This window comes from Marmota marmota, unplaced genomic scaffold, assembly GCF_001458135.2.
Source record: "Marmota marmota marmota unplaced genomic scaffold, marMar, whole genome shotgun sequence".
In the NCBI taxonomy this organism is placed as follows: Eukaryota; Metazoa; Chordata; class Mammalia; order Rodentia; family Sciuridae; genus Marmota; species Marmota marmota.
In genome coordinates, this window is record NW_026000082.1 from 37,991,006 (window position 1) to 38,010,202 (window position 19,197).

At 56.9% G+C, this 19,197-nt stretch overlaps 1 protein-coding gene across 2 annotated transcripts in view; it reads right to left on the minus strand.

Annotated features, from left to right (window-relative positions):
* Nucleotides 1–324: 324 nt before the first annotated feature.
* Nucleotides 325–19,197, minus strand: part of Ephb2 (EPH receptor B2) — a 110,637-nt gene continuing 91,764 nt past the window's right edge. The window contains exons 7-16 of one of the 2 annotated variants that reach the window (XM_048816105.1): nt 16,456–16,618; nt 14,928–15,036; nt 14,063–14,127; nt 7,733–7,855; nt 6,956–7,203; nt 5,897–6,112; nt 4,937–5,086; nt 3,569–3,762; nt 1,907–2,062; nt 325–1,457 (exon numbers count right to left, since the gene is read on the minus strand). In XM_048816105.1, coding sequence (XP_048672062.1) covers nt 1,349–1,457; nt 1,907–2,062; nt 3,569–3,762; nt 4,937–5,086; nt 5,897–6,112; nt 6,956–7,203; nt 7,733–7,855; nt 14,063–14,127; nt 14,928–15,036; nt 16,456–16,618 — 1,533 coding nt within the window. In that variant the 3' untranslated portion in view covers nt 325–1,348. Of the gene's footprint in view, nt 1,458–1,906; nt 2,063–3,568; nt 3,763–4,936; nt 5,087–5,896; nt 6,113–6,955; nt 7,204–7,732; nt 7,856–14,062; nt 14,131–14,927; nt 15,037–16,455; nt 16,619–19,197 lie in introns of both variants that reach the window. The other variant, XM_048816102.1, reaches the window with a different exon arrangement.

Genomic DNA, 19,197 nt, shown 5'->3' on the forward strand with positions numbered 1-19,197 from the left:
GGAGTGAAGTGGGCCGGGCCTTCTGGCCTCCAAGGCCACTTCCGCTCAATCTGTTGCTTTCCAAAGCCATCCTGGGTGGGATGCTCCTCCGCCTCGGTGCCGCCCACCCCCGGCCACTCTCCCTCAAGTCTCTGAACGGCCCAGATGGCCCCGTGGCAGTTGGCTTTGGTGCGGCCTGGCAGCAGGAGGGAGGAGAGAAGCGTGTCAATGAAAACCATATAAAAAATCCAGAAATGTGCATATAAAATCTCGCCCTTGGTGTATTGCCTAAGTCAGTAAGCAGAAAGCACCTTCTTCCTGGAGAAGGATCAAGTCCTCAAAAGGTAGGAAATGTCAAAGTGTCACTTCATTGTCATTTAAAAAAAAAAAAAAACCACCCAAAAAAAAAAACCAAAAAAACCCCAACAACCCACCCCCCAAACCAAAACCACCCCTGATCAAAATACCCCGGAGTCCACGAATCGCTGTAAACAAACCCAGATGCAAGATCAAGATCAACCCTTCTCAGTGGCAGTGTGGCTGACACAGTCACTGCAGCATCCGTCCTCGGGGCGGGGGCTGGCAGGAGCAGGCACCCCGGCGGGCGGCCGCCCTGGCTGTGCACAGGGTCCTGGGTGTGGAGCTGCAGGCCTGGGTGGCTGTATCCAGGCAGCCTGGCCTGTGGGACGTGTCCTTGATCTCCCTGACTGGAAGGACAAATCCCCTTCTCAGCCCCATGAACCGACAGCAGAAAGAGTCTCTCTCATTGGAGTTTCCAAACCATCCTCCAAGGACAGAAAGCTTGTTCTGTTCGCCCAGCGGGGCCTGGAATGGATTTTCCCAGAGTGGTTCAGGGCGGCTGCCTGTCTGTCCGCCGGCCCGAGGTCGCCTGGCTGTGGAGTGAGGCTCCCCGAGAGCAGCCAAGGACAGGAGAGGAGCCGCCCCCGATGCTCCCCTTCACATTTGTTTCCTGAAAGTGTCTCTGGGCTCTGGCCCGGTCACCTTCCCAGAGGGAGTTGGAGAGAAACTGCTTTTGGTCTCCGATGGGACAAAATCGCACGGATCTCCCAAGCCCTTTTTTTTCCCCCAAGAACCATCGTCGATTTCCTCGTGAGAATCCTCTTTCAAAAATATTCCTGTACGTCCCGCCCCCCCAGATCTAGATGCCTTCCCCCATTTCCCTTTTTTCCATCATTTGAGTTGTACGTGTTCTTGGTGACGTCCTGTGGCTGGAGCGCTGCTTGTTCTTCCTTGTCGCCCGCGGCCTCCTGGCAGGCGGCTGACCCTGCAGTAGACGGGGCACCTGGGCGGCCGGCGTGTGGGGCAGAGGGGGCGGCCGGAGGCAGAGGCGAGCCGAGGCAGGCGAACGTCACACCTCCACAGACTGAATCTGGTTCATCTGTGCCCGCATCACCTGGATACTGTTCAGGATTTTTTTCTGGTGGCCAGCCAGGGTGACCCCAACCCGGAGAATGTCCCTTTGGGAGAGAAGCGCATGTGTTAGAAGCACATACGTCAGGGCTGGAGAGGGTCTGGGACCAGCAGAGCTGGGTGGGCTTCCCCAGGCACTTTGCACTGAGGTGAGCAAGGGAGGGGACTGTCAAAGCTGGGGGGAGTGACCACGTGAGCCGGAAGAACACTCCGGGAGCCAGGGTGCCTGGGTGCCCTTTTCCCTCTGCCATGTGGAAGGGGAGAGGAACTCTCCCTAAGCACCTCCTTCCTTTGTTTCTTCTTCACCCTGTCTACCACCCCACCCCAGTTTACAGGTGGGAAACCTGAGGCCGAGGGAACCACTTTGATTTGCCCACAGCCACACAGCCAGTGGGTGGCAGGCAGGCTGGGACATTGCTCCTTACCCTCCAGGGTCCCCTGGAGGTGGGTGGGCATGAGGGCCACTGGTGGCGGGCAGAGGCGGCTGGGTACTTACTCCATCATCATCTGAGACACAACATCGAAGGAGGTGAAGCCGGCGTTGGCGAAGCTCTCCTTGTACTGCCCCATCTTGATGGCCTCCAGCCACTCGTCCACCGTGTTAAAGCTGGTGTAGTCGGGGATCGTGCGGTCCAGCAGTGGCAGGTTGATGCTGAGGGTGACAGAGATGGTCAGGGCACAGGCTTGCAGGGACGGTGAGGGTAAGAACGTATGTGGACACACCTACTGTGTACACGTGTGCATGCACATGTCTACTGAGCGAACCAAGGTTGGTGTGTGTGCGTATTCTGTGTGTTCATGGGCATGGGTTCAAATCTGTGCAAATATACCCGCATCTCTGTGCGTGTGTGTGAGAGCCAGTGTGTGTGTGCAGGACTCCAAGATGGGGTGCCTGGGAGCTTTGCTGAGGCTGGACCACAGGAGGGAGGCAGGGGCGGCACCTCTCCGGGCTTCCTATTCCCAGGACCAGGGGCTTGGGCTGGGCTGACTGTGACAGTCCCTCACTGCCACTGCCCGCCCGCCTCTGCGGTGGCTTGTGTGCTAGGAAGGAGGCTGTGGTTGGGAACCATCCCCCCTGCAGATAAAGCTGGCGGCACTCATGGGAACAACTTCCTGGCTGGTGATGGGTGTAAGGACTCTCATGAGATTAAATGCTCAGGAAGATCTTGTCCCAAGTCAGGAGTGGCTGACACAAGGTCACGGCAAGGAGATGCAGGGCAGGCCGAGGAGCGACAGAGAGAGAGAGGCAAGCCTGATCTCTTGGCCACTTGAACTTGGTGGATGAAGGACTTTGGCTCAAGGAGTCTCTGGGCACAGCCAGACCTGGATCAGAGGACAACTAGCTGGATGGCCCTCAGAAACCCTGGGGGGATTGTGGGTCCTGAAGACTGAGTGTGCAGGGTCAGCAGCCGTGGGAGCTGGAGGTGGCCCAAGGCAGGCCGCGGTGGGCTGCAGCCTGATGGAGCGGGCTCCGGGGCCTGGGGGAGGAGGGGAGCCCCTGTGTGCTGGGCTCACGCTCCCAGGGCTGAGCCAGTCTTGCTGACATGGGCAACGAGTGTGGGGTACACGTGTGTGGGGTATGTGCTTCTGAGGGGGTGGGTGTGTAGGCGCCTTGAGTGTGTGTGTGTGTGTGTGTGTGACATTATGTTGATGAGGATACACAACGGACATCAGAGGGTCTGGGTCTGAGTGTGAGGCAGCTGGCTTAGTGATGGGAACACCTATTCACAACCAAGATGCTGCATCCGTAGGTGAGTTCTCTTAAATGTCCTCTCTGATGGTCCTTTATAAGGGGCTCCCTCCACTACCCACACAGTTCTGCGTCTTCTCTTCTGGACAGCCTTAATCCTGTGCTCCCTGCACCCCCAAAGTAGGCCAGATGCCCACCAAACACCAGTCTTATCCTTCTTCATCCTAAGGCGCAGCTGAGAGCACCGGCCTGAAGCAGGGGACCCCTGTGATCAGACTCCAGGAGGGGAGCTGGGCCCCGCCTAAGTAGCTCCCATAGGAGAGGGGCGGGGCCGGGATAAGGGGGCGGGGCCACCAGGGCTGCATCCAGAGAAGAGGGGTGGGGTTAGGGCGGGGCTGGGACCAGGGGGTGGGGCTTGGAGGAGATGGGTGGGGCTATGAGAAGGGGGCGTGTCAGGGCAGGCTGTACCCAGAGGAGAGGGGCGCCATGGCTTTGAGGCTGTTGGGGTTGCGGATCATCTTGTCCAGCGTGTTGACGATCTGGCCGAATTTGGGCCTGTGGTTGCGGTCCTTCTGCCAGCAGTCCAGCATGAGCTGGTGCAGGGCGCTCGGGCAGTCCATGGGCGGTGGTAGCCGGTAGTCCTGCTCGATGGCGTTGATGACCTGGAGACAGCACAGGGGCAGAGTGGGGTTGGCATCTGACCTCTGCCAGCCCATCTTGCCTCCTGTGCACTGCAGGCCTGACCTCTTTGGTTGCCACGGCCACCACCCGGGGTGGGGCTGACCTGTGTTCCCATCATCTATAGCCTCAGTCAGACCTGGCAGCTGGGTCCCTGCCGTACCTTCTGTCAGTCTCAGCAAGTCCAGTGCCCTGAGGTGACCTCTCCAGGTCTACCAGGCTGACCCTCCTGGGCCTGGCTTCACCAGCTCCTCCTACCCCCCAGGTTTGATAGTCCCAAGAACTCCTCTCTTTGGTCTCCTGCTTTACCCCAGGGTGGCCACATTCTCCACCTCAGTGTCACCTACAGATCCAGCTAAGAGATAACCTCCCAGTCAGGTCCCACAGCACAGCCTCGAGCCCGCCTGGTGTCCCCTCCCCATGGCCCCCACCTGCTCTTCTATCAGGAAAAGGAAGTCGAACGCCCCTCTGCAATCTCTCCTGCCACTGGGACAAGATTCATCTCCCACAGCTGGAGGGGGTCACCCTCCCTGCTCGGGAGGCTTCTGCAAGTTCTTCTCGTATGCCGAGATCCCTGGGTGGCTTAAACCCCTCATCGTGGGACCTGCCAACCTTTCCGGCCAGCTTTCCTCTCCACCGCCCCCAACCACTCCTCATTATCACGTCTCTGGGCCTTTGCTGGGCTGTGCTTCCCCCTGGAAGCCCACTCCTCTGGTCCTGTGGCTGAGTCCCACTTGTCCTGGGAAGACTCTCTGGCTGATCTTGTCCCTTCTGCCCTTGCCTCGGTGCCTGCAGGGCTCGACACCCAACTTCTCCAGTTCAGCACGGACCATGAAGTTCCCGATAGCTACACCGGGTGCCCTGAATTATCTTGTCTCCCCCGTTAGGTGGGGAACATGGAAGGACTGAGGGTCTCACTCAGGGCTGCCACAAGGTGTGTGCATGCTGACCACAGGCTGCTTTGGGAGCAGGCGGGCTTCCCTGCCACTCTGCACCCCTGAATCAGTCAACGCTAGGCTGGGAGCTGGGCTGGCAGCCCTCCATGTCAGAGGCCTGTCCCCCATCCCCTGGGAGATTGGCACAAGGCCAGGGGTCCCTTTCTTCCCCTCCTCCATCTGGATGGCCAGAAAGGCTCTGTCCGCCCCCTTGGAGACTTACGTCCTGGTTGGTCATGTCCCAGTAGGGCCGCTCCCCGTAGGACATCACCTCCCACATGACGATTCCGTAGCTCCACACATCGCTGGCTGAGGTAAACTTCCGGTACTGGATGGCTTCCGGAGCTGTCCAACGGATGGGGATCTTTCCACCCTGGGGAATGGATAGGAGGTTGGCCTGTCTGGCCCCTTCTCTCTACTGCTCACCCTGAGCCCCATGCTGCTTGAATCCCAAGGAGCTCCTCATTGTTCCCAGACTCGCCATGCTGCGTAGACCACTGGCTATTTGCACAGGCTTCCTTCTGCATGAACTCCCTTTTCCCACTCTGCCATCTGGACCCCCCATTCTCTCCTTAAATCCCACCGAAGGCCCTTCCCTGGCTCCCAAAGAGTTGCTGCCCCCCTTCATCTCTCGAGTGTGCCTCGTCTCTGCATCAAGGAAGCAATTACGCAAGTGCAGCACACACAGGGCCCGCCTGCCTGGCTCGGCTTGCATGGGTCTCCTCTGGGGTCTCTGAGGACAGGGCCTGGGGCTTCTTCCCCTCAGTCCAAAACCCTTCAGCCTTAACAGCTGTCAGGGCAAAGTTCTGACCTTGGGCCTTCACGGGCCTCCAGATTCTGGCCTGCCTCCCTCCCCAGCACGATAGCCCCCACCTCACCTGCCCACGCCCAGCCTGCATTCTGGTCACATGACCTTGCAGGAGAACAGGCCGGCCAGCCAGCTCTACCACCCCCTGGCCTCCCAAAGCTGGGTGACCTGCCCCCCCAGCCCCATCACTCCATGGGCTCTGTCCCCCACTGGCCTGGGAGCTCCCAGTGCACGGGAGCCACGGTTTACATCGCCCCCATCTTAGGGCCCAGCCAGGGGCCTGGCCTGAGCGGGTGTCCGTGCACTGTGGGGACAGCAGGATTTTTCTGCCTGCTTCCCTGCGCTGTGACTCCAGCGTTCCCTTCCTCCCCTTACCAAGGCGCTGGTGTAGGTGGGGTCTGAGGTGTCGTCCTCTAGGAAGCGTGAGAGCCCGAAGTCGGACACCTTGCAGACCAGGTTGCTGTTGACCAGGATGTTGCGGGCGGCCAGGTCGCGGTGGACGTAGTTCATGTCGGCCAGGTACTTCATGCCCGCGGCGATGCCCCGCAGCATGCCCACCAGCTGGATGACAGTGAACTGCCCATCGTTTTGCTTTGGGAGAAGTGAAGAAAATGGAGTCAACGGAGGAGAAGGCCTTGGAGCCCTGGAGCCTCCTCACACGGGGAACCGGAGCAGGGTCCCCGCCTTGGCCATGGGCTCCCTGTGGGAAGGACTCAGATGCCCAGGGACCTCAAAGAGGCCCAGGAGAGGCCAAATTCAGGGAGGTGGAGAGAACACAGGGCTTCGGAGCTTCTGGTTTGACTCTGGCTCTGCCCCTTCCTGGCTGTGCCACCGTGGACACAGGACCTAACCTCTCTGAGTCTCGGTTCTGTTCTGAGTTAAACAGGAGGTGCATGCGCAGTGCTTGGCACATGCTCCATAAGTATTTGCCAGACGTCAGCTAGTCCAGTGGCATGTTTTTTTCCACCCAGGCCAATGCCCTCTGTATAGCTGGTTGACTGTGATCTCTCGGGAAGTGGGGCATCAAAACTGCCCTCTGTTGGCCTCATGCTTCTCCCTTGCCCAGGCAGTTTTGGGGAATTCTCAGATCTGATGAAAACCCTGGATAAAGCAACAAGACCCCCGGTGCTAGTCTGAACTCCCACCCTGACCCTCCGGCTGATGTGGGCAAATACTGCCCTTCTTTTCTCCTGTGCTAATGAGGAGGCTGGCGCAGGCTGATGGGCCGGCGGTGCTTTCTGGTGAACAGCACTGAGAACCCCTGCAGGGTTGGGGGGGAGGGAGTGCTGGGATCGATTAGCAATGCCTACCACGGGGAAGGGAATGGAGGGGGGAGCCCCTGCAGGCCATTCCTGATCTAGAGCCCTTCCAGGGCCTGGTGGTAGGAAGCTCTGCCCAGCCTTCCCTCCCCTGGACCCTCTGGGCTCCCCCTACCCTGAGGAAGGAGTCCAGGGAGCCGTTCTCCATGAACTCGGTGATGATCATCACAGGGGTGCTCTTGGTGACGACGCCCTCCAGGTGGATGACGTTGGGGTGGTCGAACTGGCCCATGATGGAGGCCTCACTCAGGAAGTCCCGACGCTGCTTCTCCGTGTAGCCCGCCTTGAGCGTCTTGATGGCCACGAAGATCTCCCTCTTGCCTGGCAGCTTCAGGTGGCCACTGCAGACCTCACCAAACTCCCCTGGGACAGACACAGCAGGAGAGGCGGGCTGTCATCTGCCGGGTGGAAGTGCCATCGCCCTCCTCCCTGTGCCCCCTGCTCCCGGGGCCTGCGGGGGGCTCTTTCTCTCTGATGGTCAGTTCTCCCTCTCAGACACAGAACCCCTCTGAAGTCCCAGCCACCTCTGTCCTTCAGGGTTGTCCCTTGGCACCCGGTGGGGACCCAGGGAACTGGGAAATGGGGAGAGGGATCTGGAATGAATGACGGGAGGAAGGACAAGGCCCTGGGGGAAGAGCCTGGGAATGGGGCTCTGGACCCATTCAATCTCCGACTTGTTGTGCAAGGTCTTGGTCACCCTGTGCCTCAGTTTCCCCTTCTGTCTGCGAGGTGGTTTTACCAGAGGACCTTTGAGGACCCCTCTTCCTTGGGCTTCTGGGTCCCAGGACCTCATGGTCCTTGCCCCCATCCTGCCCTCTGCCCCAGGAGTGCACCCTGGATGGTCCCCCGCCATGGCTGAGGCCACGGTACCTGTAGGGGTGCAGCCACCTACCTGCTCCGATCACCTGCTCGATTTTGACGCAGGAGATGTCGATTTCCTTGGCGAACTCCCGCACGGCCTCATTGGGGTCCTCGTAGGTGAAAGGGTCAATGTAGATCTTCATGCCGGGGGTCACTGGGGGACAAGACGAGGCCCGGTCACATGACTGATGGGCACAAATGGGAACAGAGGAGCCAGTGCCCCCCAGAACTGAGCCAGCCCCTGCAGGGCACTGGACTGTCACGGAGCAGGTGGGCACTCAGGAGGAGGGTGAGGGGAACAGAGAGACCACAGAGGTGACAGAGAGGTTCTAGCTCTTGTTCTCACTTCATTGATTACTAATGGCTTTTGGGAGCGGGTAAGATGGTCTGGGTTGACTAGTGATGTCTGCTCTGGGTGTGGCCCAGGTGAATAAGGAAGATGACTAGGACAGAGAATCGGGGGTGCCGAGTAAGGAAAGAAAAAGCCAAGAGACAGAGAGAGAATTGGAACTGGAATTAAAAGGGGCAGGCCTCAGAGCATGGTGTTCTTGGGGTCCTGCTAAGATCTCCCCCTGTCTCTCCAGGCCTGGTGAAACCTCCTGTCCCTGAGCCATGTCACCTGCACAGCCCTCTCAGGCAGGCCCCACAGCCTGTAGGGACGCTCCATTCACCAGGGTCTGAGTACCCGTAGCTCCTTCCCTCAATTCCTGGGTCCCCCACTAGTCAAGGCCAGAACGCTTCAGATCCCTGATGCTCTGTTGATCAGCATGAGGCCAGGCATGGGACCTACTAATCTGATTCCTGAAGTAGATTTATTTCTATTTATTTATGTTTGGTACTGGAGACTGAACCCAGGCACACTCTACCATGGAACTCAATCCCCAGCCTGTTTTTTAAACTTTTTGATTTTGAGTCAGGGTCTCGCTAAGTTGTGAAGACTAGGTTTGAACTCGCGGTCCTCCTGCCTCAGCCTAAGATGCTGGAATTACAGGCAGGCACCACAGTGCCCGGCAGATTTTTATTTTTTGATGCAAAAAGACAAGGCAAACTTCAAAGACCCAATTCTGACCCAGCCATGAGTCTGCAAAACACTTTGAAGGAAAGGAAAGAGGGTTCATCTGCATTCCCCTCCCAGACAACTGGTCTACCTACCACCCGGAACTTCCGGCCTCCCCCACCCTGGCCTTCCTGGGTCCTCCCGAGCTTCCTGCCCCCATTCTCCCACTGCTCTGTGAGCGGCTACTTTGGAGGCAGCAGCTCTGGGAGTCAGGACGAGGGGATGGCATCTAATTGTTAGCAGTGAAGGTGCCCAAGTGGGCTTTGAGGTCTTGCTGTTCTCTCCCTTAGCTCCCCTGGGTCCCCCCTTTCTGTCCCTTGTCCCTGGCTGGCCCAACAGGAAGGGTCTCCCCAGTTCTGCTGGGAGGAAAGCTGAAAGCCAGCCACCTTGACCCATGATGGTGAATGGAGCCATCGACCCTGCTCAGCCGTGACCTTGGACGTGCTAGCTGACCTCTCTCAGCCTCTACTGCAGACATTCCAGGAATCCAGGAGTTGGAGCTTGTATCACAGCCTGGAACTGGCCCCCTGCCTGTTTTGTAGATAAAGTTTTATTGGAACACAGCCACGCTCATTCCTTTGCCTGTGGCTACTCTTATCTGGCAGCAGAGTTGGGAAGAGACAAGAGATCCACCATCTGCCCCGTACAGAGAAGTTTGCCAAAGCTGCTCGGACACGTTAGCTGGATCCGGGATGCTCTGTGTGGGTGCTGTCAGTCCCTGTAGGTCAAGGGTTGTTCATCGGGGCCTGTGAGCCGCTTGGCAGCCCCAGAATGGACTCTGGGAGGTCTGGTAACCTCCTGGGACGGAATGCATTTTTTACCTCCTTTTTAAATTCAAAAAGAAACTCATGCTCTTTATAAAGTCCGAAATTTATGGAAATAAAGGTAGTTGAAAAAAACTCCCTGAAACCCCAGCCCGAGTACAGATCTCCAGTTCCTTTTATCTTAGACTTTTCTACACCTACACACACATAGACACATTGTGTTTTTCTGGCCATGGGATCCAACACGTTCATCAGAGTCTTACAGGAATCTGAGACCTCAAAGGAGGTGGAGAACCACCGTCCAAGACGGAGAGCTTGGGAGGAGGCGTGGGAGCAGATCTGTCCCCATTCCTCCCTCTCCTGGCACACTGTGCAGAGCTCAGCACACAACAGGCCCTACCCGTCTGCAGAGCCTAGAGAATCCAGATGACAGAGACAGAACAATAATACCAGCAGCTATCACTTGCTGAATCCTTTGTCTGGGCCCAACACCGTGCCAGGCTCTTTATAGGCATTATCTCATCTCTTCCTTCCAACAACTCTTGGAGGAAAGGATAACTACCCCCATTTCACACATAAGGAAACTGCAGCTCAGAGAGGCCAAGTAACTGGGCCAAGCCCACACAGCTGGCACAGGGAGGATTTGAACCCAGGTCTGTCAGCCTTGAGCCAGGGCTAGTACTCTCAATCAGTCGCCATGTTCACTGCTTCCTGGATCTGGCCCAGCCTCCTCCACTTGGAGCCTTTAGCCATGACCTCCCCTCTGCCAGCTCCTCAGGGCCAGGGATCAGCTCCCTGGAGATGGTCTTTGACGGTCAGATGCAATGCGTGGCCCATGGGTCAAGGTGGCTGGCTTCCTCCCAAAGAACTGGGGAGACCCTTCCTGTTGGGCTAGCCAGGGACAAGGGACAGAAATGGGGGATCCAGGGAAGCTAAGGGGGAGAACAGCAAGACCTCAAAGCCCACTTAGGCACCTCTACTGCCCACCATTAGATGCACCCTCAAGCCTTGGCTGGGGGTGCTGGTCAGGAGGACTTTGTTCCTCAAAATCCATGTGTTGGAGGCCTGGCCCCCACTGTGGTGGGGTTGGGCCCTTTCAGGGGTGGGGCTGGGTGCCAGGTCATCTGGTCACTGGGGGTGTTGTCCTGGGCAAGAGTTGACAGGTTGACAGGTCTTACGAACGCTGGCTGGCCCCTGCTGAGAGCTGCCAGGGCCTCACTCGGACCGTCCCCGGGGAGCGGCCCTTGCTTGGCTGAGCCTGGATGAGGACCTCTGTGGGCTCAGGCTGCCCCAGATACCGTGCTGTTGTTTGTGTGATTCACAGCGGTCAGGGCCTCTGACGGTCATCCTGAAGCCAGCTGGGAACCTCAGGCGGTGGGGAGGACCCTGCACACCTGCAGGGTCCTGGGTTTGAATTCCAACTCTGCCGCTAAGGACAGTCACCAGGTTGAATCCAGTCTCAACCACCGTGTTGATCCTGCTGTGTGCCCCTGGGCAAGTTACCTGACCTTGGCTCACTTGTTTTAATCTGCAAAACCCATAATAAGCATCTACCTCGTTAGGGGATTGTGAGGATTAAGTGAGAATATCTTATTAAAGGGCTTAGTACCTCAGTTGCAAATAGAAAGCAGTAACTAACTACCTGTTAGAAAAGAAGAGTTGGCTGTTGCTAAGGACTATTATTATAAAGCACCTTAGCTTCCACGAATTCACTTACAACCCTGTGAAACAAGGGTTCCATTCCTGTTATCTCCCAAGACTCAGAGAGGTTTGGTAACTTCCCCAAGGTTGCCCTGCTGGCCAGCGGCAGAGGAGGGATGAGAAACAGGGTCGGTTCCTCAGACTCCTCATCCAGGCATCACAGGCCTTGGTCCCCCCTCAGCACCTATTTAAGGATGGAAAACATGAGCCCCCACAGGGACTTTGCAGTGACATGCATCTCTGGGCCTCACTTCCTCCTGTGTCCGGGCCACACGGGGCTGCTGGGTGGGTCTGGGATCACAGGGCAGGCGGTGCTTTGAAAAGAGCAAAGTCCTGCTCAGATGCGACATCACAGCGCAGGACTCAGGAGTGTGAACTTCGGTTTTAAAGTGTATTGATCTAGGAACAGATCCTGGGTCTATTTTTAAAACACCCCTCACCTGTTTCCTTGTTATTGACTCAAATAACTCCAAATAGCTCCAAATAACTGCGCTCCCAGATGGCTCCAGGTGGCAGGGCATGGTTCCCCTGGCTTGGCAGAGGGTAGGTGGCAGAGGGCAGGTGGCACAGGGTGGCTGAGTGCGCGTGCTCTGGCGCCCTGGGCTGGGGTTCACGCCCGGCTCCTTCTCTGAGCAGCTGAGCGACCCGTGGGCCTCAGTTTACTCATATTCCAAGTGGGACATTAAAAGGATTAAATGGATAATGACACGTTAAACATTAAAACAATTCTGGGCACATAGAAGGCACTCACTATGTCCAGCCACATGGACCCTCTTGATTTCATTACTTGGGGACAAGCGGAAGGGATGTCATTGATGACTATTTTTTTTTGGTGCCAGGGACTGAACCCAGGGGCACTCGACCACTGAGCCCCATCCCCAGCCCTATTTTGTATTTTATTTAGAGACAGGGTCTCACTGAGTTGCTTAGGGTTTCACTAAGTTGCTGAGGCTGGCTTTGAACTTTCGATCCTCCTGCCTCAGCCTCCTGAGCTGCTGGGATTGCAGGCGTGGGCCACCGTGCTTGGCTTGGATGACCTATTTTTAAAGGACAGGTGATTTTTATTTCTGGGTAGTTAAATGTGTCCCTTTTCCCTTGAGTTCCTTTTTCTGCCTTATGCTTAGGAAGTCCTTCTCCGTCTCCCTGTTGGTGGGTACTTCCAGGATCTGCCGGGCGTTTTAATGGTTCACTTATTTTTACATCCAGGCCCGCAGGAAATCTACCGGCAAAAGATGCAAGAATCCAACCACTTCCTCCCACCTCCCCTGGCGCCACCAGGTGTTGTCACAACCATGTCCCCCCAGATGATTCCAGCAGCCACCTCACTGATCTCCCTGCTTCAGCCCTTTTAGGGTCCATTCTCCATACAGCAGCCAAGAAGTCCTGCCAGGGCACGACTCAGAGCCCATCAGTCCTCTATTCAGAACCTTCTGTGGCTCCCCATTTCACGGAGAGTAGAAGCCAAGGCCCTGCCATGGCTGACAAGAATCTGCATATCGTGGGTTGCCGCAGTCCGGCTGCAGCAAAATAACCAGGGGGGGGTGACGAATAACTTTTGTAGCTTGATACAGCAGGAGTAGGAGCCCTTTATTGCAAGACAGGAGCAGTATTTATACATTCCACACAGCTTATCTAATTAGCATAAACTAGATACATCAGTCAACCAATCAGGAATCTCTACACCTAATGGCTCGGTTTTGTTACTTCTCAAACCACTCCCTCTGACATTTTGCCAGGCACCATCCAGACTTGTTTACGAACTTTAACATTCCCCTGGCAAAATGCCAGGTGTTATTTTGACTTGTTTACAGACTCTAACAGTGGGTCCCTCTTGGCCACTCTTCATTTTGCTCTGGTCACACCGGCCTCTTTGCTGCTCCTGAAAACTGCCGGGCTCAGCCTCAGGGCCTTTGCACTGGCTGTTCCCACTGCCTGGAATGCCCTTCCCTCGGGAACCTCCAGCTTCTTTGTGTCTTTGTTCAAAAGAAATCCAGCTCCAACTCCCTGCAGCCCCGACCCCCGCAACTCCGTCCTTGGTCCTGCTCTACTTGCCTCTTCCCCAGGGCTGCATCTGCTCACGCACCGCGTTATTCAGTGGTTACATTTTGAATTCCCTGCCCTCCCCTGGAACACGCTCTACAGAGGCAGGAGGTTTAGCTCATGTTCCTTGGTCCCCAGAGTCTAGGCCAGTGCCTGGACTTCACAGTAAACCCACCACAGATGCGTTACGGTGAAGATGCGATGAGGCCCCTCTCTCCCGGAGGTGACCATCCGAGGCACCCTAGGGTACCCCACTGAGTGCGGTTTGAGAACCGTGTGGGACCTGCTGGAATTCCGTCCTGACGGATGAGCCTCCCCCCAGCCCCTGTGCTTCCCGCTGCCTGGTTACCACGAGGCTCCGGAATCCACTTCTCCCCTCTGGCCTTCACAGTAGGGGAGTTAGGGGCACTGACGGGTGGCGGAGGTGGCCACCAGGAGTCCCAGTGGAGAAAGGACGGGGGCTGCAGTCCCAGGGTGGACACGGGGAGGAAGGGGCCTGCTGCCTCTCTCTGCCCTCGGGCCAGGGCCCGGGGCTCCGTCACCCCATCGTTCATCAGTTTGTTTATTTATCTGCAGATGGGTGTCCGGGGCCTACTATGTGCTGAGCACCCTGCAGGTACCAGGGAGCCCTGGAGAATGTCAGGCACAGCCTAGAGTCTTCAGGGGACCCTGTTGGAAGGTGGAGAGCCCAGGAAGCAGCTGTCACCACTCAGCCTGGCTAGAGGGGGCTGTGCAAGGCCAGACGAGGGCTGGGGAGGTCCCTGGGGCCCAGGGCGTCAGCCGCGGGGTGCGTACGTACTGTGGCCGCTGGTGTAGTGCTGCAGCTTGTCCGTGTACTCGGAGTCGGCGCGCTCAAACCCCCGTCTTCTGGAACAAGAGCAAAGGGCTGGAGCCACCTGCAGGTGCCCAGGGAGCTGGGAGCCACAGCAGGTGACAGGGAGAGGGTGGGCACGCCCGGAAGCCACTCCTCTGCCAGGTGGCTCCCTGCCGCCCCCTGCCTAGTGGCTCGCCCTTCTGGTCCCACTTGTCCCTTCCCGCCTAGGTCCAAGCTCAGTCTTGCCCTGTTCCCTGTCCAGCCACCCCCTTTAAAGAGAAATACCATCTGCCAGCCACGGCTTCGGGGCAGTCACCCGGGGGCCGCTGTGCACCTGACCTTATGGTCTGGTCCGATCGAAGGCGGGGACTCTTGGGCAGTAGGGGGAGAGGCTCCTTGTGCTGTGCCCAGCAGAGCCCGGGGAGCGGTCCCTCCTGCCCTTCCTCTTGCTGGGCTGGCCACTTGGGAGGCCCTGTCCCCCAGTGGGCTCCTAAGTCCTCCCTGACTTTCCAGCACTTTAGCCAGTGCACACTGGGGTGGTCTGCACTGCCCCCCGTGTCCCTGTAGCTCCTGCCATTCTGAAGTCCTGTGTGTCCACTGTGCTGAGACGCCCTCGGTGCTGCAGCATCCGTGTCCCGCTGGGCCACCCCCTGCATCGTGGCCTTCCAAGGGCAGCGCCCAGCTCAAGGGATGGACCGCGGACGGTCACGTGGGCTCTGGGCCTACAGAGTCACCCCCACCCCCGCCTGGACAGCTGTGGCCTCCTGTTTGCACACTCGGCTCAGGAACGGCTGATTGGAGGGAGGGACCCTTAGGGACAGCGGGGCCTGGAGGGGTTCGGGCCACCCACCTGTTACACACGATGGCGATGACAACCACAGCGATGAGGAAGACCAGGCCGGCGGCCGAGGAGCCGATGACGAGGGGCAGCTTCTCCTGGATGCTCGTCTGGTACTCGGCTGGGAGGAAGCACAGGGCGTCTTAGCCGGGCTCGGGGGTCCTAACGCTGCACCCCGCCCCTCCCCCCCCAGGTTCCCAGGCCCTGTCCTCCTCCTGACAGCACCTGTCACATGTCTGAATGGAGAAAGCCACCGCTTACCAGTGACTTTGGGCAAGTCTGTGGATCGGTCCACTCCCCAATCCCTCATCTATAAAATGAGCACAACACCTACATCTCCATGTTGCTATGACAACCAACGATTATATCAGCTGACCTGAACCCAGAGGCCGTTCAGAGCGCTCACTCTGGAGTCAGAGTCCCCGAGCGTGAGTCACCGTGGTGCCACATCCTCTCTGTGGGACCGTGATGCACTTCCTGCAGTGACCCCATTTTACAGACGAGGAGACTGAGCTCGGGAGGTCGTGATTTGCCCAAGGTCATATCCTCAGGAAGTGGCGGAAACCAGAGATGTTCAGCAGGAAGTGCCGCCATAGATTAGTCAGCGTAAGAGTAAGTTCATTACGCTAAGACATGAATTTAGGGCCCGGGAGCCTCTGAAACGTTTGGCCACAGAAAGGCCAAAGCCTGTGCTGAGCAGCTGAGCAGATGCTGACAAGGGACACTGGAGTCTGGGCACAGTAAAGGTGCCCCGTGGAACCTTTGGGACCTGTAGATGGTGTGGCTGTCTGGAAAAAGGCCCCGGAGAACCACAGCCGCGGCGTTGGCAACTAGTCAACGAGGGCCAAGCCACGGGGAGCCTAAAACCAGCCGAGTGCTGCGTCCCTTGTCCTTATACTAGTTTGATGGTGAGGATGATAATGACATAGTTGTTATCACCCCAACTTGTGGCTAAAAAAAACAACTGAGGGTCAGAGAGGTAACCCCGTCTGTCTGGCATCTGAGGTCACTGAGGTCACGTTCCTTTTAAACTCCTTAGGCCACAGCCCCTGTTCCCTTGCCCTGGCAGACATGACTAATCTATCGCGGCACTTCCTGCTGAACTTAGATGCGGCTTCTGAATTCTCAATCCCATTGCAAGTCATAGAGGTCATTTATGGATCGAATATGTTTACTCTCTCAGATTAACTATGAAATTAGCATTTTATAGATGAGAAAAATCTGGAGGAGGAAATGAAGTGATTTGCTCCGAGTGGCCCTGCAGGTTAGGCCTGAGCTTCCCAGCGTCCTGGGAAGGGAAGTGGCCTGGCCGATGGGATAGTGACCGAGAAGCCTGTATCTCTTCTGGGCCACAGAAGCAGAGGTGCCATGAAGGGTTGTGCGGTCTGTGCACTGACCAAAGGTTTGCAACTGGGAGGAAGGGAGGCTGGCGCCTGGAGGGGGGAGCCTTTCCAATCTGCCCAAAGCTTTCACGGTATGGGGGCCCTGGATTTGTTCTCTCTGTGGAACCGGTGCCCCCCTTGCTCCCTGGACTCCTCACCTTCTGTCATGGTCTGGAAGTACATCTTGCCGCTGTAGCGCCCATAGCCGGCCACGGTGCGTGCCCGCACCTGGAAGACATAGATGGCGCCGGCTTTGAGGCCCTGCACGGTGACTGTGTTGGTGGGGCTTTTTATGGCTGTGGCGTTGTACTCACTGAGCTCCTGTCGGGGAACAGAGAAGCGGGTTAGTGGGGCTATTGCCCATGGCCTGCTGCCCGCTGCCCATAGCTGCCACATGGGGTGGGTCTGGCCCCATTTGTCACGTGGCCACGCCCTTTGGCCACGGGACTTTGCAGTGAGCAGAGTGTATTTCTCTGCCTCATGGTTGCTGGATTCAGCCAGGTGACCTGCTTTGGCCATGGGAGTATTCTAGTGGACGCGATGTTGGTGGACGTGGCGAGCAGAGCAAGCAGGGGGGCGGGCAAGCTCTGCACGTTTGCTGACGTGGCCTGACTTCTGTGTTGACACCACGTGCCTTGGAGGGGCTTGCCCCAGGCCACAGCTGCTTCCAGAATGAGAACCGGTGGATACTTTGGCCCAACCCCTAGGCTGAAATGGGGCCAGGCTAGTTAGTTCCCAGACACAAATCCAGGAGCAAGAAGAACGATGGCTTGTTGCCGTGTGCCACTGGGTTTTGGGAACAGTTTGTTTTGCAGCAGCATCTCAGCAACAGCTGACCAATACACGTGACAAGTGGCCCCGTGGGTGCAGATCCTAAGGACTAGCCCACAAGTGCCTGGAGACAGCAGGGGGGGTCTCTTCCTGTGACAGGTCATCTGCCTCCTCCTCTATCTTACTACTTCTGCCCCTGCCTCCTTGTCCAGTGCCCTGATGGGTCAAGTGAAAGGGCCTCTTCTCAGCTAAGATCACGTGTTAACAGGTGGCAGCTGCTTTGGGACTCAAAACCAGCCTGCACCAGGAGCCACATCTAAGTCCATGCTTTGGGAATCTAATGTTCCCTCCTTTGAGAGGTGCAGAACACTGATTCTGGCCTCCCAGCCACGGCATGGGAGGTGGTTGGGCTTGGTGCACGGGATATGGGTCCAGGCATCTGTCAGCCACCAGCAGGTACTTTCTCAAGTGCCCTCTCTGCACTGGGCCTGGCTGGCCACTGGGGTTCCACGGGGAGCTAAGGCACAAGCCTTGGCCTCGGAGATCGGCCCAGCAGAGTAAGAGGCGCGAGGATCTCAACTGTTTGAGGATTATGAAGCTCTTGGAGGAACTGATAAAAACCCGTGGACCAGGCTGGGGATGTGCCTCAAGTGGTAGCGCGCTCGCCTGGCATGTGCTGGGCGCTGGGTTCGATCCTCAGCACCACATAATAATAAAATAAAGATGTTGTGTCCACCAAAAACTAAAAAATATTAAAAAAAAAACCCCATGGACCCTCATCCAGAAAAACGCGCCTGATGGCACCCGCCAATCACGTATACACCTCGGAGCCCTCGTAAGCCCTCCTGAAGCAATGAAGATCAGCATGAGCAACGTCACCAAGGCATTGCCACGCGGAAGATAAGGTCGCAAACCGGAGCCAGACCTGCTGGATTCAAGTCCTGACTTAGTGCCTCTGTAGCCTGGGGCGACCTCCTGAACTTCTCTGTGTCTCCTTTTTTCTGTGGAGTGGGAGTAATAAGACCCCCCACCTCAAAGCACTGCTCACAGGCTGAAGTGAGCCAATGGGTGCTCCTGCTGCCAGGGGGCGGGTCCCAGTGAGCTGAGGGGGTGAGACCTGGCCTGGGGAAAGCAAGGGGGAGAAGAGCCTGGGGTGGAGGCTAGAGAAGGGGCTGACCTGCAGGTGTCCTGCCAGGGGCTGCAGCAGATAGGAGGTCTCTTCCTGTGCAGGTCATCTGCCTCCTCCTCCAGGAAGCCTCCCTGACTTCCAAGCCAGATGTGCCTCTCTCTCATCAGGGCCCCGAGCACTTGCTGTGGGTGCCACAGGAAGGGGATTTCTGCCACCTCCCTTCATGAGGGAGGGGCTGTCCCTTGTTCTCCTGCACCAAGCCCAGGGTCCTGCACACAGAGTCCTTCCCCAGCGCCCACAGAGTGAGGCTGACTCCTGCCACATCCCATCCCTAAGGTCCTCCACACTTCATCTGTCCCCAACCACTTCCTCCTTCCCTGAGAGGGCTGCCAGGTCTAGCACACACTCAGGTGGCTCAGCTGAGCGTCAACTTCAGATTATATATATATATATATATATATATATATATATATATATATAGTGTGTGTGTGTGTGTGTTGGCCCCAGGATTGAACCCAGGGTGCTTAGCCACGGAACCACATCCCCAGCCCTTTTTATTTTTTATTTGGAGACTTAAGGCCTTGCTAAGTTGCTTAGGCTGGCTTTGAGCTTGTGATCCTCCTGCTTTAGCCTCCTGAGCTGCTGGGATTACAGGTGTGTGCTACCGCGCCTGACAGGTGTGTGTGGATATATGTATTATGTTAGTATGTCCCATGCAGCATTTGGGACATAAACTAAAAATTATTATTTTTTTAATTCAAATCTAACTGGGTGTGGTGGTACCTGCCCCTAATCCCAGCAACTCAGTAGGCTGAGGCAGAAGGATCACAAGTTCGAGGAATTTGAGCCACTTAGTCTGGCAACTTAGTGAGACCCTCTCAAAATACAAAAAAAAAAATAGAAGGACGCAGCTCAATAGTAAAGTGGCCCTGGGTTTAATCCCCAGTACAAAAAAAAATCTAATCTAATCTTGTGTCTTTCCTTCCCTCCCTCCCTCCTT